Source organism: Falco naumanni, chromosome 7, assembly GCF_017639655.2.
Source record: "Falco naumanni isolate bFalNau1 chromosome 7, bFalNau1.pat, whole genome shotgun sequence".
NCBI lineage: Eukaryota > Metazoa > Chordata > Aves > Falconiformes > Falconidae > Falco > Falco naumanni.
This window is the reverse complement of record NC_054060.1, coordinates 67042425-67064401: the sequence shown is the minus strand read 5'-3', so window position 1 is coordinate 67064401 and position 21977 is coordinate 67042425. Positions and strand designations below refer to the sequence as shown.

The window sequence follows — 21977 nt, the reverse complement described above, 5'->3', positions numbered from 1 at the left end:
CATTAGTAGTGACAGTCCGGTTTCTGTGGCTTGCAAGGATATTTGGCTTCTGTAGACACAAAACAGTGCAACTTTCAACACTTAAGGATATTAAGTGTGCACAGAAAATAGAACTTCTGCTGATATAAGCCAACCTAGCTACTGCTTATAGAAGTTAACATAGCTAACCTTTTCTTAAAATATGTATTGAAAAAATGGACAGCTGAGGATGTGCAGCCTGAGGATTATTTCAGACTCTGCTACCAACCAGAAATTATTTAATGGTCGTGACATTTAAAATGCCTTAAAGTGACAGCTCTAGAGGGGTTCAGAGATGATATCAAGTAGTCAGAACGAGTATAGCCAAGCTCTGTGTGAAACTGGAATAGGTACTGGCAGATCTCCCCTCTTCTAAGCAAGGTTTGGAGGTACAACAAAGAAGTAAGATTCACCTGTGTAGCTTGTGCATAGTAGCAGCTGTCATATTTTTTTTCCTGTTTTCTGGAATCCACTGTTGAGAGGGACTGCTGCTCAATATTCCTATTCTAAGTGGGAAACCCTGTTACATATATTGATTTAGGTGGGATTGATAACTCCTATTCCCAGAAGAACCTGGTAACTTGGCAAACAACGTACTTAGCTCTGTTCCATTTGCAAGAAAAGGTACTCAAATCATAGTCATGGTGGCTAAAACACTTTGTATTTTTTCCTACAGCGAGCATTTGAGTATTTCAATCAAGCAGCTAATGCTGGCAATTCACATGCCATGGCCTTTCTAGGAAAGGTAAGATATGAAGAGTCTTAAAAGTAAGAAAATTGACTGCCTTTCAAAGAAAAATAACAAATACTTCCCACTTTCTGGTATCAGGCAGTCTAAAACTTGAATGCTGGAATCTAAGTACTTCTGGTTTGCTACTGTTTTAAATTGTCCTGCAAGATTTGAGTGTCATAGTCTATTATGTCTAAATTTTCTGCTTGCTCCTTCACTTTAGGAACTTCTGTTTTTTCCAGATAGTGCTTGAACTAGATTTTTTAATTATTTTTTTTTTAAAAAGTGGTTGAATGCCTAAATGTTCTTATTCTGTGGTGGAGTTCAAAACTTGGAGTAGGCCATTATGCTTTTCCATACAGTGTGTGAGGAAAGCTAGGCTTCTCAGAAGTTTTGCCTAGTGGGAAATACTAAGTTCAGGAAGGAAAGGGGAAAGCCATCTATATTCTTATTCTGTGTAGAACACTGAGGTGTCTTGAGTCAGAGTTGCCAGCAGGTCTGCATCTGCTCTGAACCAAAGCCCGAGTCTATCTGCAAGGTGGACTACTGTATAGCAGTTTTCTCAGATTTAAGTCCTTTTTTCTAATCTAAAACATGATTGACAAGCCTCTATTAGCAATGCTAATGTGTTACTGCTTAGAAGGTCACTTGCCTGAGATCTGGGTTGCAGGCTACCTTCACCCTGTGAGGAGCTAAATCCTGATTATTCAACTTGAGTACCCTTTAAGGTTAGGCTGCAATAAGCAGCAGCTCTAGCTCATCTTTTTCAGGCTGCCCCTGCAGTAGAGGATGCAAAATTTGTCCGTAGAGCATGAAAAAATAGCATAAAGCACTAGTCAAGGCATCTGACAGGAGAAATTGCTGGTTCCTGCTGTCTCTGCTTGAGTATTTAGTATCTAATAAATACTGAAATGAGCAGGGCTTAGCAGCCAATTTTTGCTTTATTTTCAAGTATTGTAACTGCTAATACAGTTGGACTTTCACTGGTCTTAGAAGATTTTTGCCTGATTATGTCATCTTTACTCCACACTGGTAGAACCTGAAAATGAAAGGTATTGTCTTGAAAACTTTTTAATTTTATGGGCAGATCATTCTCCATTAGGAAGTTAGACACTCTGGATATGAATTTTACAGTGTAGACATGTCTTCTGCTCCTGGGCAAGTTCTTTAATGGTTGTTTAGTAGAGCAGTAGTCAGACTCATCTAAAGTACAATAGACTCCCTGTCATAGGCAAAGTGAAAATGCTCCATGATCTTCATCCTAAACTCCTTCAGCTGTTCTTCAATAACGCCTTTCTCTTTCAGATGTACTCGGAAGGAAGTGATGTTGTACCTCAGAGCAATGAAACAGCTCTTCAGTATTTCAAGAAAGCTGCTGATATGGTATGATTATCTGTAAGCTAGAAATACAGCAGATGCACTAAAAAGTTGGTTAGTCCAGAAATGCTGGAAGTGCTTCTTTTTGTCTGCTTCTGTGTGCGTACACCTACTCCCAACTTCTGTCCCAGATTAGCCCATAATTAAACATTCATTGTCTAAGATGTCAGAAGCTGCCTGCAGTTCTGATCGCGGCGCTTCGTGAAGTTGTGTTCAGCACAAGGAGTCTCTCATGAATGCTGGCATCAGTATGAAATACTGTCCACCTGAGTAGCCTGCATTCTGTTGTTAATTTTCATTAATCTGAAGTTGCCTTGTCACAGGAAGTTGCAATGCACTGATACAACGTTATTTTGGTTCTGTTTGGTGCTCAGGGAATAGATAATGGTTTTGGTTTTATACCTCTCATCTCACTGGAGTGTTTGGTTTTGAGCTGTTAATCCCTTGTGTCTGTCTTTGACCTATCCCTTATGGTGGTGTACGTACAGTTAAAGCATGAGTATCCTCCAGGAATGATGTTTAGCATGTGGAACATAGTAGATGAAATTTTGCAGGGACTGTTCTAAGATCACTGTCTTCATGGTTCTTGCATTCCACAACTAGACTGCTGTTCTTCAGCTCTGTCCTAGAGGAAGGGTCTCTCAGCTTGCTAATTTCCTTCATTAACTGAAGGTTTCTGATGTGCCCCGTTGCCTGTCCTGGTTCGCAGGCACAGCGGTCAGTAATGCAGCCTACAGAACAGCCACCGATATGCCTTAAGACAGATTCTTGGAGTTCCTGTAGTTGTTTTTGAAGCTTCTGTAGCATCCAGAAAATCATAAACTTGGAAAAATTACGGACGAATAAGCTGTTAATGCCCCACCTTTCTGTGGGCTGGGGGGGGTTCTATGTCTTGTACGACATTTTGAGAGTGCACAGTAGACTTTCATAACCAGTACTGAAAGTGCTTCTTTTTCCTGTTAACCACCTGTGTAGTTACTGAATAAAAATTACCAAAGATGCTGTTTTCTCCCTAAATAACTTATGTACTTGGAGCAAAGTTACAAAGCAAATCTATCTGAAATATTGTTATTTATTTTTAGTGATGTTAGAGACATACCAGATTTGAAAGACGTAGCTGCAGGTTTTGCCATTTTTTGCAGAATTGTTTTTCTGTGTTTTCAGGGTAATCCAGTTGGACAGAGTGGATTAGGAATGGCTTACCTCTACGGAAGAGGTGTTCCAGTGGTAAGCTTTTGACGGTTGTTTTTCTAATCATAGGTGATTGTGTAATTTCTTGTTGTCGGAAGTCTTTCTCTGGAGGGAAGTACTGAATTGTGAATATTTCTGTTAAACTGAAAACTCCATGAGGAAATCTGTAATACATATAATAATAACAATAATTAAAAAATCATTATGGAATTAGCAGCTATTAGCTATTATAGCAGTGTGAATTTTTAGCAGCAGTTTTGGACTTGGCTTTAGTTTTCTTGTGAACTAAAACCAGTCCTAACTGTCCCCGTTTTCTGTCTCTTGTGACAGTGGAGGAACACTTTGAAATTTTTAATTAGTTCATTTGCCTTGTTGCTTTTCCCACAAGAAGGTTTCTTGTCAAATGTTTTGTATTTAGCTATGCAAACAGATATTCAGAAGTTAATTAGCCCAAAGCTGATGAAATAAGTTAAACAATTGTTCTAGAAATAAAGAGGGCATCCGTTCTGTTAAGCGTAACTATTTATAGCAATGCTTATGTGGATGCCAGCTTTGAGACAGCTACAGATTTAAGACATGCTAATATCAGTGCAGACTGTTTGGTTGGGGGTTTTTGTTTCCACATTTTGACCAGGTGAATATTTTAGCACTATATATCTTGCTGTAATTTTTCTGTAATTTGGATCTGTCCTTACACTTACACATATGTGTGCACACATATTTTCTTTTGTTACTGAAATTGGGGTGTATTGCAAGGCTTTAACGACCGGGCCAAATCTTTCTGCAGAATTATGAGCTAGCACTGAAGTATTTCCAGAAGGCTGCAGAACAGGGATGGGTTGATGGACAACTTCAACTGGGTTCCATGTATTACAGTAAGTGGTATGAAAATGATTTGCTGGGTCTAAGCATCTGCCCTTCCGGTAACTGTTCGCTAGGTGGCGGTAGAAGTGTATATATGCTGCACGTGGGGTGGCCTTACTGCATTGAATTTCTATTTCGTTCTGCTTTTCCTAACACTTTCACAACGTTTTTCGTTAATAATTTTAAAGAGAAAGTACACAATGCATTTTCTACAACTCTGCTTTTCAAAAGGAATGAATAGCAATGACTTGCTCTTTCTTTTAGATGGCATTGGAGTCAAGAGAGACTATAAACAAGCTTTGAAATATTTTAATTTGGCCTCCCAGGGTGGCCACATTCTGGCATTTTATAATCTGGCTCAGATGCATGCTACTGGCACTGGAGTGATGCGATCCTGTCATACTGCTGTTGAGGTAAGGTCATCTGTTTATAAAGATCACATGATACTGACTTGCAAAAGGTTGGCTATAACCACATCAGCTTATATAGGAAATTTGTCCTAGCTAAAATCCACCGGTGACTGCAGAGCAAGGCTATCAAAAGGAAAAGTGGTTATTATCAAACTCCTTTGTATCTCATGAGAAAAATATTTTTATGTTGATAAGGAAGGTTTGTATTTGCTTTATCAACAGAAGAAAACCAAAAGAATGTAATAGCAAACATTGGTATTTTATAAGTACTGAATTCTTCATTTAGATATGAGTTTGAGTGTAACAGAAAAGCTGATATTAAGAATAAGTCTGAAAAAGCATCTGAATCGTGGCACGTATTTGCTTCGTAACCTGTATCTTAAAGTAACCCTGTCTTAAGTAGTGAGTTAGTCTGTCAGGTTTTTCCTCTGATATGCAAACATTTTGAACAAGGTTTACCTCTTGCAAAACTGAAATTTCCAAAGTTCTTGACTAGTGTTCTCCTCCTTTGTTTTTTTTTTCCTATGCAGTTGTTTAAGAACGTATGTGAACGAGGGCGTTGGTCTGAAAGACTGATGACTGCCTACAACAGCTATAAAGATGGTGATTCCAATTCTGCTGTGGTTCAATATCTTCTTCTGGCAGAACAAGGCTACGAAGTTGCACAAAGCAATGCTGCGTTCATACTTGATCAGAGTAAGGACCTGAATTTGTACTGAAAGTATTTTGGGGTTTTTTGGAGTTGGCCTCCATTTAGTAGAACGCTTGAAGATACAATTACATAGCTCTTGTTCAGTCAGAATTTCAGTGAGACTCTTGTCCTCATTCCTGCTCTTCACACTGGAAAGCAGTTTTAAGTTTCACTTAACTTTCTGGCCTAAAAGTTAGAATACACTTAAATTCTGACTTATGGGGTAGGGAGAGAATGCTTTAGAAACTTGTACAGTGTGAAAATTCTCTTCCCTGGACTTCTGAAACACAGTCTTAACATTTTATTTTTAAATCTGTGAAGTAGGAATTACATTAGTTTTAGCCTTTACTATGCATATAAGCTTCAGTTTGCTTTGCTCTTTATTTTGTAGCATCTTTTCTCAGCGCATTGTTTTCTTCCAGACTTTTTTTTTAACTTTACTCATACTACTCTTGAAGCAGGGATGAGGAGCTGGGTAGTTGGTTCTGTTATATTTGAAAAAACTTGTCCCGGGTCTCTGATTGCAACTAGATGGCTAGAGCTTGGATATTATTTTTTTTTAAGAGTTTGAGGTCACAGGGAAACAATGGAAATACAAGTGACAAATCTTTCTAGAAACCACAAAACCCAGTGTATTAAACTTTCTGGATCTCAAATCCAGAAATCTAGGTGTCTCATTACCAGCTTTAGGGCTTTGTATATAAAAATCAGCTATTGGTGGCTAATAGGCTTGTCTTAATTGCTTATCTTAATTTCCAGTTAATGTTTTTTGAAGGTGTCTTAGTGGTTCATCTTCAGAAGAGCTTACAACAATGGCAGTCTTGACTGGGAGTGCATTCTTACAAAGAAATAGTGTCTTTCCCTGGGTTAAAATTCTGATTGTCATTACTCAGATATGTCTGCATCTTGACTGGAGATTAATTTAAAATTACTTCATACAGTTTATACAGAAAATCTGTATGTCAACTCTGAGATAGTATAGCTGAAACCATACTTTAAACTAGAAGTGAAGAAGTTACAAATCCTTTGAGCTGTCTGAACTCTGATACTTCAGCAACCCTCGGTTTATGGACAAGTACAGTAACTTCTGTTCTGAAGTAGCTGTAGCACTGCTGTGTCAAATATGCATGCTCTGGCTGATTAAGGAGTTTAAGCCTTCATTTTACTTCACTAGTCTTGTTTTTGAAATGTTCAAACTAAAATAGTTTATACTTGAGCCTTGTATTTGAGTGCAGCTTTGTCAGAGCCCAAACTGTGTGCTCTTAAGACTGGCATCTTCTGGCATTCCTCAAGTACGCCCCAGAATCTCCTACAGCAGGAATAGGAGAGGTGCTCTGTAAGCAGTATTTCAGGGTGAAACGGTACAGTGTGTTCCTAGCTCTTATGTGGGCGGATATGTGGAAAAACCAAATAAATGAATTGGTTTTTAAAAGTTTCAGATGAGTTGAATCTTGTTTGTGCTATAGCACAGATTACTTCAAGTTTTTAGTTCCTTTCAGCAGTCTGAGTATAAGCATGGGGGGGTTTTGTGGTCTTGTGTGCGTGTGCCATGCTCCTATTTAACTGAATTACTTTCTTCTCTAGAAGAAGCTAGCATAGTAGGAGAAAATGAAACCTATCCTCGGGCTTTGCTTCACTGGAATAGAGCAGCCTCTCAAGGTATGTTCCATACCTCACAATTCTGATTACAGTTTTAGTAGAGCCATTAACATTTAATTTCATGGGTTTTATGAAACAGGGAAGGAAGGAAGGAAGGCAAGCTTACCTCCTTCTGTTCAACATTAGTTATATTCCACATAGGGTAGTTGTTCTTTGTTCCACTGTTAGCTATAACGTCGTTGCAATACGCTTGCAGTTCTGAGCTGTGTTGAGATTCTGAAGATTAAAGGGACTAAAACAATGTATGGTGTGTTTCTTTTATCATTCTATATGGAATTATAGAGCAGTGTTAAACAGCATAAGGAATGTTTACACTGACTTTTCTAAAAATAAATCCATTTGGAAAAATAGGTACAAAGTATTCTCTAGGATTTTAGTACTTGTCATCATTTATAAGAAATGCAGTTTCCTATTCAAAGCAAGCAAAGCTCAGTGATGAAGAGTGATATCTTCATGTCCAGCCAACCCAAGTTTAAACTCTGGTGCTTGTGATCTATCCTAAAATAAGTAAAACTAAACTTAATAATTAAATATCTCAGTGTGAGGTCTCTAACTTTCGTATGGGTGCATCTACATCAATGATTCGATGCTAGCTTTTTGCTTAAGAGCAAGTGTATCATGCAATGGATCCCAAGGGTTTTGCCTGAAAATCTTCAGACCTACTTGGCTTTTAGTAGGAAGTTAGAAATCGAGAGGATGGAATGGCTAAGTATTCAATTACCAAATGATGAAAAATTTTATTTTTCAGGTTTGCAGTGTCTCTGTTTTAAAGACAAAGCTGAAGCCTTTAATGCAAACTGTGGAAAGTAATACTAAAGCCCATATCAGGCTTTCTTTGCCTAGCTATTTTTTTGTTGTTGTTTCTTGATTTATAGGATATACAGTTGCAAGAATTAAACTTGGAGATTACCATTTTTATGGATTTGGTACTGATGTTGATTATGAAACTGCATTTATTCACTATCGACTGGCATCAGAGCAACAGCACAGTGCCCAAGCAATGTTTAATCTGGGCTACATGCATGAGAAGGGATTGGGAATCAAGCAGGTGAGTAAGCTGTAGGCTAATAGTCTGCTCCTTTGCAGTGCATTTACTAATACTAGATTAAGTCCATAACCACTACTGGGCTTTAGGCACTATATAACCACTTTGTAGGAGTTAGCATGTCTCCCAATACATTCTCCAGTAGCAGATGGATATGTATATCCGTTTCACGCTTACCTACGTGAAGAAATAAGGCACAGACGGGGAAAAAAGCTATTTGCCCACAGTTGTGAAGATAGGCAAAAAGAGTGCCATATGCTCGAGTAATGCATTCAGGACTTTGAAGTGTAATGAAGTTAATGTACATCAGCTCCAGGTTCAGAGTGTTTTGGCACAAGATTGTTCTCGTCCTCTGAAACGCTGATAATTCGTTTTCTGTATCGTGACCTTTTGCAAACAAGTTCTGAGCATCTTCAAGTAACAAGCCATAAACACCAAAACCAATATGATTTTTAGCTATGGATCTTCAAATCGGGCTAGGCCACAATTCCCTTTACAAACTATGTTGCCTAAAAGAAGGCAGTATATCTGGTCCTCCAAGGAAGCCCATGGCATATTGCTGTCAGTAATTAACTAAAACAGGGAATCCAGAGCAGCGTGTTCTTGTATGTGTCAAAAGAATGTAGTTAGTATTTGCATACTAATTTTGAGCAGCCTACCTTACCTTAATGTATCATTAATTCATGCAATTAATGTATGATTTTAGTAATATCTTCTGGGTGACCTGAAACTGTAAGAAATGGTTTAATTTTTCTTATTTTCAGTCAGCTTCAACATTGAGTTTTGGCTAGGTATGCACCTTTTAATTATTGTGTTGGTTCAGTAAAAGACCAATTTTTGCTTCTTTTCCCCTAAATTCTTGGCAAAAGGTCAGAGCAGTGAAGGGCAAGTCTTAGCTCAGTATTGGTACTTGGGCAGCAGCAAGTGATCAGCATTTGAAAACTGCATACTCACCTAGCTGTAGAAGTGAAAATACAGTATGCAAACAGAATTATTTCTGAAATTTATCTTCAGATTTTATTGTAGGACTGTTTTCTCTTTTTAACTGAGTCCTCAAAACTAGTTAACTTTTGAAAGTGAGCCTGCAGCTGAAAGTAACAGTGCTAAAGTTGGGATGTTTTCTTTAAAAAAAAAATAAATCCTTTCAGGCATGGACTTACTACTTTTGCTTCTGCCTTGAAACCAACCCAATTCAGAGCAAGTAATAAAAACATGAAAAATGTTATTCAATCATGTTTACTGTAACTGCTAAGAATTTGAGAAAAGTGAGTCCTAGTGCTATTATTTGCACAGAGTATTCTCCAACCCGAAGCAGGGATGGCTACACTTAGGTAGCTGAAATGAGTACACAGGGGCTCACAATGGGTGTATGCAGCCATGCTTTATGCAGGTGAATAATACTTCCCTCTCCTATAGCTCCACTATGGAAGAAAGAGTTGAACTTGACCAAAACCCTTGTATTCAAATGACAGTATACAATAGCTTCTAGAAAAAGCTCTAGATTTTATGGTTAATGTTTTAATTTCTTCAAAATTAAGCTTTGTATTTTCTTAACTTTAGGATATTCATCTTGCAAAACGATTCTATGACATGGCAGCTGAAGCAAGCCCAGATGCTCAGGTTCCAGTCTTCCTAGCACTTTGCAAGCTTGGAGTGATTTATTCTTTGCAGTATGTACGAGATATCAATGTAAGTCTTCCAGAATTAAAAGGAAAAACAACAAATGGCTAGTTTTCAAAGAAACATGAGTTGTAATCTTACTGAAGCAGAAGTCTTACTTGAACCTTCTGAAAACAGGATAGTTGTGTTTGTATTGTTGCATATTAAGGGAATTACTGAAGCTGTGATTCCTATTTCTTATTTGTGCAATTGTGTGAACTGAAATATGCACAGCCCGTGCTCTTCTGTGCTCTTCTTCCCTTGAAAAGAATTTCCCTAACCTGTTTGACTGTTCTTATCCATGACCATCTGCTAGCAATGTTAAGCAGATGATTACAATGACATAATCACTGTTCAAGAAAAGAAATACTTTTTTGTAGCCCTAATTCTGATGCTATTTTATATTCAGCTGTAACAATCCCACTTGAGTTGTACTTTAATTTCTATCGGGGAAAAAATTATTATTTGTATTAGATGGTTCAGCCATTGTGCAGAGCTTCTACGAAGTGAAAAAAAGTATTTGCCTAGAACTTAGGTAAATTCTTTCTATATAGTATCTGAAATATTTGTCAGTACTCTGACATCTTCCGGCCTTTTGGTTTACTTAATAAATTCAAATGATACAGAAGTTATTACCACTTACAGCACTGGCAAGTTCAAGCAATCCAGCTAAGTCTGACAGAATTTAATAGTCTTGAGACAGGGGACTTTCAGGAGCAGACAGTTGAAATACTCTAAATCAATTGAGCAAACACCCATGTAGCACTCACAGAAGCTAGTATGCAGAACACAGATACTCCAAGTTTTAAATCTGCTGATGCAAACTTAAGTTGGCAATGACTCTGTAGTGCCATCAGATACAGTAATGAAGCATGAACTGTGTGTTGGCTAATGCTAATGTGAATGGAAGTCTGATAAAAAGGTAGTTCAGTCAAAAACTAACAGCAAGTCACTTTACCTTCCCCATACCGTACCTGCACAAACCTCAGTATTGTGCCACATAAGCTTCTTATGTTCTGTCATAAGCTTAATGTTGTCATTCATGGTAGTCTCCTGCTGGCTTCCAGTTTCTCTAGCCTGAGCAGTTCACTACCTCTGTGTCTGTAGTACTTGCTCAAGTTTAAGACAACTAGTATGGTTACATACCTACCTCCTTCTGATTTAAACTCTGTACTTCAATGCTCTGTGAAAGCCATAAAGCTACGTATCGTGAACCTTGATCTCTAAAACAGAAAATAGGATAGCTCATACTGTATTGCATGGCTCTTAGTCTTACTGGCATTTAGTTGCTGGAATTTAAGAATGTCACTGATGTGGTACTGTTTTTTCAGAGAGGAAGAAAGCTACTGAAGTTTTAAAACTGGTACTTGTACATGAAAAAATGTTACAAGACAAATTTAAAATTGAAGTAACTTCCCATTCTTGCTCTTTGACATGATGATGTGAACTTCTTGTTTCTTAGATAAGGGAGGTATTCTCACATATTGATATGGACCAGCTGCTGGGGCCTGAATGGGACCTTTACCTTATGACCATCATCGCCTTGCTTCTGGGAACAATTATAGCTTACAGACAAAGGCAGCATCAGGCAATTCCCAGACCAGCAGGACTGCGGCCAGCTGTGCCTCAACAAGAACCACCACCAGAGCATCAACCACCGCAATAGCAACAAGAGCCTCAGTGAAAGAACTGGATTTTTCCAAAAGGAACAATTTTCATTGTGATTTAGGACTTTGGATCAACTGTCCTTCCCCCAAAAGAGGCGCAAAGAAGTTTAAAAAAAAAAAAAAAAAGTCTGAAAGCTGCTTAGAATGATGCCTTTTTTCAGGGATAAGAAAATTCTTTTGAAACTGATTTGAATGTTATTTCAGTGCCAATGGAATAACACTATGGCTTTTTTTTCATGGAAACACAAGAGTGCTACTACAAAAATGTTGCCTGCTGTATCTAGTTCCTCTTTATTCAGTCCTTTTCATCTGCTAGACAGAGCAGAAGGCTAGCTTTGGAAGGTTTTTGCCTGCTTGATAGCAGTTGCCCTATATAAAAGTAATAATAATTTCATGGCCAATTTAAGTCCAAGAAGCTGAACTATATTCAAACTCTAGAAAGACTAGAGCTGTATGAACTTATATTCTGGTCCACATCCCAAGTATTTCTACAATCCTTATTTTGTTATTTCTTAGTATTTCTTACAGTTTGGGTCTTTTATGCTGTCTTGGATGATTTAACATGGATTATTTATAAACTCTGTAAAACTAAGCCAGCAAACATGCCACTCTCCATTTGTGCTTTTTTTGTTTCGAGTATTTTCCTCCATTCCCCTTAGACTAGACAGTTCTCAGCAGACAGTATGTAGCCCAGGAGGCAGGTTGGGACATATTGGGTCTGTAAAGCTCATCAGTTGAAAACTAGCTACACGGTGCCTAGTTCTCACATCCTTCTAAAACTTTTTTGGAGCCTGTGTACTTTGCAATACTTCATGACTTAAAACCAAATTGGTAGTGTTCCTAAATTATTTAAACTTGCTCTTACAAAGAGGTTAAGTCTAGATTGCAGAAAGCACCAGTATTATTATGGCCACTGAAAAAAGGACAGAGCCAGAAAGCTGAGTGAATTAGCTTACCTTTTTCTTTGTTTCTTTTTAGAGGTGAAAGTTCTGTATTTAATTTTCAGCAGTCCTGTAGGTGATGTGCACTGCGAGAGGGGAAACGTGTGTGGCATCTCATGCATGCGTCTGTTTAATGCATCGACCAAACAAAGGGCCCCAAAGATGCATACTCTCTACAAAAAGGCCTGGGCTTATGCCAGTGATGCTCCTCCAAAGTCTGGCTGACTGATAACAATCCTACGTTCAATCACAGCAGTGCTCTGGCTGTCACTAACCTTTCTTGTACCTGGCATACATGAGAAAGTCAAAGTAACGTCTCTGGCTGCGCTATCCTAAGGATCCCTTGTAACAAGAAAATCCAAAGAGAAAGAAGACTAATCGTTTACGGCTTCTTGATACCACCAGGTCAGTGCAAAGGCCTTTTAGTGAATGTAAAGAATACGACCTGTGGACTGATGTTTTTAGACTGCAAGAGGAATATTCACTTAGTAACGATTTTCATTGAACTATAATTTCAGGGGTTGGGAGTGGGAAGCAGTGGGGGAGTAGTTTAGAAGCAAGAAATGCAGAAGTTTCTGTTCTTGTTTACCAGTGGCGGTTAAATATTTGTTTCTGTATTAGCATTAAACCCTCTGAATATACTGTCATAAAGCTGAATGAAATACAAATGAAGAGGCTTTAGCTGCTTTCTGACAAAAGCTGTTGTGTTTAAAGGATTAAGGGCTTCCTTCCATGCAAATATTTTTCCAGTGGATTGGCAGCAACATATCAATATGCTTTATTTAGAATGGAGATTTTTGGTATGGTTTTATACTTAGTACATTTGTAAGGAGAGTGCTGCAAATAGATCTGTTGTTTGGGAAAGAAGCAATCCACTCTTTTGTAAACTGAAGTGTCATGGATGACTGGTATTAAAATAGAGGTAGAACTTCTCAGTACTTCAGAATGCTTATGCTGGTTATGTGAAGACAAATCTTTCATTTTGGTGTGGAGGGTTGCAGCATGTGATAGAGGAATGTCTTGTTCAGACTTCATCATCATTAGCAGATGGAACAGTATTGAACTTCAATGTAGTGTCTAAAATGTACAGCACTCCCAGCTGCATTTCTAAGATATCTGTGACTTCTGAACACTCCCTCTGAAGTATTTTTGCCTCTGTCACTTAATAGCTTTTATTAGCTTGGCATGAATAAATTAAAGATTATATGGAAAACGTTTTCCAGTTAAATACCATCGGTTCATTGGTATTGGTCTCTTAGGATGTTTAACAAATTTTTTACTGCATTATTAAAATATTTTCGTTGTTTGATCTACTAGAACTAAATTCTGTTTGCATGAGAACCTCTCATCATTGCTGCTATGTGACAGCCTTACAGCTGACTTTCACTGAACCTGATGCATTTTTACATCCAAGAAATCAGCAGAAGAAAACGATTGAAGATCAGCAAGTTATTTCACTTTAAAGAACTGCTTTTATGAAGAAGCAATAAGGAAGTCTATCCTGCTTTTTTCCTTTCCACCAAATTACTACCACTAACTTTTTCAGATGACATTCATTTGAGTGAATAGTGGTAGTAGTAAAAAGGTATTTACCATAAGTAATGGCGAGTTAACTCAGGGATTAAAGAAATGAGTACATTTTCTAAATCAGTTGTCTACAACATGATTTAAGTTTTTGTGACAATCCCTTGCTACCCTGTTCTGAAACTTGCATTTCGAAGGGAGTATATTTAACTCTTACTAGCAATATGTTTCTCGTGCACTCAGTTTGTCAAGCAGCTTTTTTCCTGAAGGAGCTGGGTTGCTCAGTTTACTGCAGTGAAGTACTATTCCCATTTGGTAGCACACCGGTTGTCTTACAGTGTACATGCAGGAGCATTTTAGAAGGGAAACCTGATTTGAGAGAAGCCTTTCTGGGTATGTTCAGTATGCTTTGAATGGAAAAACATGTATTCTTTGTCTACAGTAACATAGGCCAGAGCCTGCCTGTTTGACCTTCCTGGACACATGCTTTTCTCTCCCTGCACAGAGAATGGAACTGCAGAGCAGTAACTGTTGGGTTTGGAGAGTTCTATATGTAGGAAAACTGTGGAAAGTCAGGGGGGGAAACGCTGTTCTGCACCTCAAATTATTAATCACACACACTGGCTGTTCTTGCTGGTTGAAAGAAATGCTGAATGTTGAGAAAACAGAATTCAAGTTCATCACTCTGAAACTTGTCCCAGAACTGTCTGTTGAAATAATTTTCCTGGCTTTGTATTGTCCACTATGGGACAGCGTAGTAGAAAAGGCCTTTGATACAAACATCCCAATGAGACACTTGCAAGACAGTTTTACTCATTTTTTTAGGCATCTTCCATAATTCCACTACTTTTATTCAAATAAAAAATAAAAACTATCAACTGTTACCCTTTTCAGAGAAGAATATTAAAAGATGGGTTGTGAAAGGACTTTTAAGACTATGCATTATCTAGTTTCCACCGATTATATGCTAGTTTTGGCCTATAAAAGGGGATCACACTCACCTTTTGCAAGTTGCTTCCTTTTTATATAGGCAACAATGAACTGAAATTCTATTTTTGTTTCAGAGAATACTAAACTAAAAAGATTTAGTTTGATTTGAACTACTGCAAATGCATATGGCAAATAGGGACTATTGGGGGAACCCTTTGTTTTTATCAGCTGCAGTTCTTTAAAGGGTCTTGTAGGAGTTTTGTAAATTTATTTTGTATTTAAAATCAGTATAAAGGCTGGTCAAATGTAATATAATTGTGTAAACAAATTCTGTTAATAGAAAGATGTACAGATTCATTTTGTACTGTATCTTTAATCTTGTGAAATAAAGATACCACCTGTGTGGTTACCCTCTGTTCACAGTGGTTATGATACAAGAGGATGTCAGTTGTCAGTCATATGCACTGATACATGCCGCTGCTAAATGCATCCCTTTCTATACTCACACTTCTTTCGCTTCTATTCCTCTTCGAAAAATAAATTTGTTAATTTGAGTGGCATAGAAAGGGGAATGGAAAATTATGTGGTTTATCTTCAGTTGTGCCAGAAATTTGCCCTCTGTGTGCGTGTGTTGTGTATGTGTGTGACCCCTTCTTCAGCATCTACAGCATCTGTACGGTGTGTGGCAGATGCAGAACTACTGTGTGATTCAAGAACAGTGGCCAGTAGCTTTAGGATTACTATTGCACTTGCGATACTAATGCAAAGATAATACAGTGACTAGAAACATTCTGGGGGAGAGACTACTCCAAACTGCCAATTTTGCTTGCTTCTCAGGCCTTTTCCAACCCACTCATCCCTTCAGGCTCCACCTGTTGGGAGCGAGTCCTCTCTCATAAATGTATTATATTGCCTTGCTTTCCAATGTGTTGATTTGGAAGAAAACAGGGACAAGGAGAGTGAGGGAGCAATGGTAATGGCTATGGAAGGCACCAATAAGGGAACTGTCTCGGTTATCAGCCCATGTTATGTAGTTTTCTGAAGTATTTGGAGGCTTCCCACGTTTTCTGCTGCTGCCAATAGCACCTGTTGCAGGTAGGAACTGCAGGTACTAAACCCAGCTTCAGTCTGACTAATGTAGCTTTAGTGTAGTGAGGGCATCCCTCACCTTCCAAAAGAGCTGCTGGCTTGATATTTGATGTGCTCAAGTGAGATGGGGTCAGAAGTGCCAAAAACCTTGGTTTACTTGTAGCCTGTGGTCAATAGGGAGTTGTTTGCTACGGTTGGAACGGAGTACCAGGTTTATGAATGATTGGGGGGGTTGCGGTGGGAAGGTGTGGTTTGGGTTTAGTTTGTGGGTGGGTTTTTTGTATTGGGATTTTTTTTGTTGTGGTTGGTTGGTTAGTTTATTAAAAAGAAGCCACTGAATAATGTTCATTGATAACTCATATATTTGTTTTGGTTTTGTGGCTTGGTTGTTGGGTTGTCTGTTTTTATTGGGGTTTTTTACGTTGTTTTATTCTGCTAAGTCTAAATGACTTCATTTAAAATTAAAATATTAAAATTATAGTTTGCAAACCTGCAGCACCTGCTTCATTAGAATGTGTTATTTGGTATAATGCCAAAAAATTCTTCCTCATCTCTAAATGACCATGAGCTTAATAGCATTTCTGAAATCTGACTTCAATTCCTGTTTTTATAAGGAATAATTGAGGAAAAATCACTGTATTCTGCAACAAAAAATACAGAAGACTTGTAAATTACTTTCTTCCAAAGCTATGTTGAAGGGGGGTGCTGTACCATCTATCCAGGTGATGAATACTTTAATGTATAGGCTTAATTTTTGTTTTCAGAGAGAAAAATAAGTGGAGATGGAGCACCATTGTAGTTGCCTTTCATGTAGCAAGAGGTAAATGTGATTTAAGCTCCACAGCACAGTAACTGAAATCTGTAGCGAGTCACAGACAGAATGTTTTTACCCTGAAAGGTATCAGTGCCGCTGCTGCTTGTTTTGGTAAGCTTTGCTGAGTGCAGCAGCATTCAGGCAGACCTCCACTTAAGGGATAAGTTGCTCACATTTTTTATTTCTTTGCTACCCCACTTTTTGGGCTTTCCACATAACACAAGTTGCAATTCCAGATTTTTGAAAATAATTTGGCATAATATTAATTTTTGTCTCGCAAGACACTTAAATTATATTTCTCCATTTCTGCTGTCAGGCATTTTCCCCGTTTCCTCCTTTTTTTTTTTTTTTTTTTTTCTTTTTTTTCCCCCATGCTTGTTTTTCTTCATACCGATCCCTCCTCCTAAACATAGGCATAAACTGTACTGCAAAATCAGATGTTCCATTTGCCATCTGTTGTTTATGAATATAGCTCCATTTCTGTACACGATTCAATACTTAAAATCTTTCTCTTTTTATTACTTCTAATTAATGGCTTTTGCTGCAAAAAACCTTGTACCTGCGATATGTGTTTGCAGCCACAAGGTGGCACCAGACGCTAAATGGTGACTCGGACTTGCTAAAAAGTATTTTAGATCTCAAAGATTAGGAAAGAAGTAACTTCCACACTTTTAGTCATTGTCACATCGTGGGAAGATGTGTGTGTGTATCTAGAGATGTATGTATGCGTGTGTGTGTATATATATATAGACACACATATACATTGAGAGAGAAAGGAGTGGTTGCAGGAGCTTCAGAAACTTACTTATCAAAATGAAATAATTCAGTACTCTCATTTCTCATGTATTTGCAGAGCAGAATTCCAAAATCAAAAATCACTGTAGCTTCTGGAAAGACCTGGTAAAGAATTACCTTCCCTGGACTGTTAAAGCTTTTTTAGTATGTATATCCACCAACCTTCCGTCACACTAGTCTGCCTTGCAACACACTTTGCGCTATTATGCACAGATAAAACGTGGATTGGTTGGGCATAGCTTCCAGGACTGGCTACTTCTGCAAAGTTCAATCCAGATTTTCTTAAAGTACAAATTCTTTCCAACTAAAGCAAGTGAAAATGTTTAGCAACATGTGACAAAGATGTCTTTTAAAATCACTTCTTCACTGAGACTATTTGATGGAATATTTGAGCTATCCAAATAACTTGAAATCTGTATTTTACAATATTTTACAGTATTTTTTTATGTCCAGTAGGTTCTGGACTTTGCTATATACTGAAATTCCATTAATTAATGGCATTTTAAGTGCTTCTAAATAAAACTTTATTTGGAAAGTTTCCCCAGGTCTATTCAACAACAAGTTTAAAGGAAAAGCTTGCTGCATTACTAGTATTAAAAATGGATTGGGGGAGGGGGGCAGATCAAATACATTTCGTAGACCCTAAAGTCATTATTCTAGCTAATGTTAAAACTAACAAATAAATCATGTGGCATGTCCCATTCTGAGGCTTATAACTTTGGATAATAAAATGATACTTCTTGGAGAATCATCCACCTTTGAATTCAAAGGCTAAAGGCTTGAAAATCTACATGTTTGGTGAGTTTTCCAGTAGCTGATTACGTTCATTACTGGTGCTGTAAGATCGAGAGGACTTGAGTTAATTCTTTCCAGGTTCCATTTAGTTTCATCTCTGGTTTTCATCACGTTGATTATAGGACTGCATAGTCCATTAGGAGGAACACCCACACCAAAGTACGTATACATTTTCCTGTGGAATCCAGAGTGTAGTGTTAAATGTAAGTGGGTAACTAAAGGATTTCATGTCTCTTACAAATAAGTTTAAATCTGACTTGATTGTTGAAACCTGGGAAACATTGCACAGAAGGGAGGTGACTGCAGTAAGAGAATTCAGACCCAGTGAGATAAATGTGGTGATCTCACTGCATGCAGCTGTGTTGGCTTTTTCTGCCCCTTTGCTAAACAAACAGCCTTACTCTGTTTCCTACTAGGAGTCTGATCTTTTACTCTGTGGAAGGAAGAGGGTGCAGGTAGGTAGGAACCTTTCAAAATAGAGCAGGAAGAAGGGTTGCTTCATGTACTACCTGCTTTCATTTATTACCTCTCAACTAACAAACACTTTAGCGAGTGCAATTTATTAACTTTGTTTGCTTACTCTGGTATCTCTTGCATATTCAGTGAAAAGCCCCACAGAGACAGAAAAACTTTATATTATTTTGCACATATAAAATTTCTTTCTGTTACTGTTTTGGGGCCTAATTATTACTTTTGAGTTTACAAGCCCCCAAAGGTTAGCTCCTCACTATGTTTGTCAGTTTGGTTCCAAAAGATAGATCGATAGGAAATACTTTTAAATGTTTCTGGTGATGCTAGTTCAGCACCATAGAATACAGCTCTCATATTTAGAGCAAACAGTTTGCAAATAATCCTTTGGCTGAAAACTGAAGAATCTATGGTAAATACAGAAAATGAACAGAGAAGTAAACTAAAAAAAAATATTTTTTAAAAAAATCCTCTTTTTTAACATTTCACATTAGTGTCTCATTAGTCTTCTCTTTGATACTGTGAAAGATGCTAGAACAAAAGATAGACTGTAAATTTCAAATACTATTCCTTATGTAAGCATGACAAAATACTCATTTCCACTGTCTGCTCAGAATTTCTACATGCCAAATCTTGCAGCTACAGAAAAGGAAGTTTTCAAATTACATAAATGAACATGTTTGATAGGTCTTTAACTCTGCATATGCTTCTCACATTAAGCATTTGATGCTTTCAGATTCCTCCACTAGCCATAACACTCCTAGCACTGCTGTTCTACAAACTCTTCACTTACTCGCATTGCTGGCAGAATATGCTCTGCAGCTACTGATTGCATTGGTTTGCTGTTACATGGCAAAGCAAAGGTACCCAGACACCTGAGCAATTTCTTTCCTTAGGGAAAATGCCCAGTCTATGAACAGGAAATGAAGGTGATGACCCACCATGCTGGAGACAGTGTCTTTGTCCCAGAGCTATTGGTTTCAAACTAGTCTTGCCATAGGCGAAACACACAGTTCTCTCCTGACGCGTGATGTTTCAGGCTCGGCTGTGTCAGCTGAAGCAAAGTCTGTTTGTGTGCATCCACATGTGTATGAGGTAAGGAAGCTAAGCAAACAATCTTTGGGCACAAGGCATTTATTTTTCTCTTACTGCTCTTTGTGTTGTGTCAATATCAACCCATGGGCAGAGGAGCACACATGAACAAACACCCCTGTGAGGCTGTACTTTGTGATAGGCATAAAGAAGTATGTGAAGTACAGACTTCATCATGGAAGTGGGTCCAGATGGATAAAAAGTTCTGGAAGTGCTTCTGTACACTTTTGAATTGGGCCTCTGTTGCGATATCATGAAGGATTAAATCACGATTCCTCACTTCATTTAATACAATGAAATACATTGAATTCTGTTAACTGATGATTTCAGTTAAATCTGCAGTAAAGCTTGCATGAGAATCATTGTTTCATGTTAGAATAAGGTAGCATGATTAAGAGTTTCTCAAGATGTAATGAATTATTGATATTGTCTTTATAATGAAATATTAACGTTAAAACCCCTAACTGTCAAGTTGAAAGAACAAAAAGTCAGGTGATGTCTATATTCAAAATATATTAAAATCAGGATTGTTCTAGCCTTTAGTTATTCAGTACCTGTATTTATAGTTATGAACTCACATGCTCAAACCCTTTAGAGTCCCATCATAAATATATTTTCAACATAGGTCAGAATACTTGCAATAGAATGCTGTATTTTTATGGTTAATATGCACCATTATGTCATATTCTAGAAAATGGAGTGACATAATTTTTGTTCTTTAAATCCAAAATATTTGAAGTGGGCAAACCAGACTCTCTGGAGTGTATTTGATTAAAAAAAAAAAAATAATTCTTCCTCTCCTTACTTTGGGGAGAACGAAGTTTGAATATGTTCTTGCTTCCCTTTCTATTGTATGAATAGCAGTTTTCCACCAGAAATTTAATGTGCAAGCATTGAAATAGAGTACCTTTGTTTCTGACTCTTGATGCCAGAATACTGAAATAGTGAAACGTTCTGACAATATCCAATATTCTGAATAGAATATTTCAGTGGAAGGGACTTACAACAATCATCTGGTCCAACTGCCTGACTGCTTCAGGGCTGACCAAAAGTGTTCTCTGTGTTTTTAATTCTGAGAAGACTCAGGAAAACATAAGAATCTGTCACATGCTAGCTCCTCCATTCTAGATCTTAATAGCAAAAGTATTTCAGAAACAAAAAAGTAAACATTTCTTACAAGTCCAAATATAATAATGATGTCAAACAGAGCTGTCTGATGCTGTGGTAATGGTGTAATAACTTTGATGGAATAAATAGTTTAAGAGAACCAAATGTTCTAAATCATCTTCCCCCTCCTCCCCATTTTGAAAGGATGTTGAATACAACTGCAGTTTACTTAATATCAGCAAAAGTAATTAGCGCTTACAGCCAGCTTAAGAAGAGGAAAAAGTGCTAAAAGAGCAATACATTATGTGCAAGCCTTTTGCCTTTAATGAGTTTTTAAATGAAGAAACATCCCTTTCCTAAACCTCTAAACTATCTAAAGGTTATTAGTCAACATGCTTGGTGGGGAAAAAGACAGCACAGATGGAAAACGTAACTTGTATTTCTGGTGCTGAGTCTTAATTACAACCTGATCGATGAAATTTCATACTGTATGCTTAAGTGATGCAAGATATAGTAACCACTGCCACTGTTGGACTGTTTTGTGACAGCATTTGTAGCTGCCTTTGTGACTACAGGGTCATAGCACTGTTGGGAAGAGTTACTCTGTAATGGCTGATCCTGATGCTGCTATTCAGAAAATAAACGAGGGAAAAAAAGGAAAAGAAAAAATGGGGTTCAGGACTTGACCGAAACCAGGAAAGGGTTGATGGCCTTGGAGTCTTTTTCTAGTCAGGATCTCTCCCAGGCCAGCACATTGGAGGTCGATGATGTTATCCTGCATGCTGGATTTATTAAAGATGGGGAAGATAGAGGGAAACAACTGGGAAACTGATCTGTAGTTCTCCTGGCTCATAAAATAATTATGAGAAGAAACAAAGACACGGGTTGTACTTGAGCAGAACTCCCCGGTGTCCTTGTGTTGTAGTTAACCTTTACACGTGTAAATGAGTACAGCTACCAGCCTTGAATCCCTAGTTTGGTTTGGGAAATCGGCTTTTTATACTGCTGGATAACACTATGCATGACCTACGACTACTGTTGGGGAGCGTTTTTGAGTTGTGTGTTATCTTCTCGCAACCACCTCTAGCTGGCACTCGTGTCAGTGTTTTGT

The 21977-nt window shown here is 37.8% G+C and overlaps 1 protein-coding gene across 2 annotated transcripts in view; it reads left to right on the top strand.

Moving 5' to 3' along the window:
* Positions 1-15115, top strand: part of SEL1L (SEL1L adaptor subunit of ERAD E3 ubiquitin ligase) — a 33893-nt gene extending 18778 nt beyond the window's left edge. The window contains exons 12-21 of one of the 2 annotated variants that reach the window (XM_040600378.1): positions 695-763; positions 2054-2131; positions 3290-3352; positions 4104-4191; positions 4445-4593; positions 5121-5286; positions 6869-6940; positions 7816-7988; positions 9546-9674; positions 11107-15115. In XM_040600378.1, coding sequence (XP_040456312.1) covers positions 695-763; positions 2054-2131; positions 3290-3352; positions 4104-4191; positions 4445-4593; positions 5121-5286; positions 6869-6940; positions 7816-7988; positions 9546-9674; positions 11107-11310 — 1191 coding nt within the window. In that variant the 3' untranslated portion in view covers positions 11311-15115. Of the gene's footprint in view, positions 1-694; positions 764-2053; positions 2132-3289; positions 3353-4103; positions 4192-4444; positions 4594-5120; positions 5287-6865; positions 6941-7815; positions 7989-9545; positions 9675-11106 lie in introns of both variants that reach the window. The other variant, XM_040600377.1, reaches the window with a different exon arrangement.
* Positions 15116-21977: the final 6862 nt, after the last annotated feature.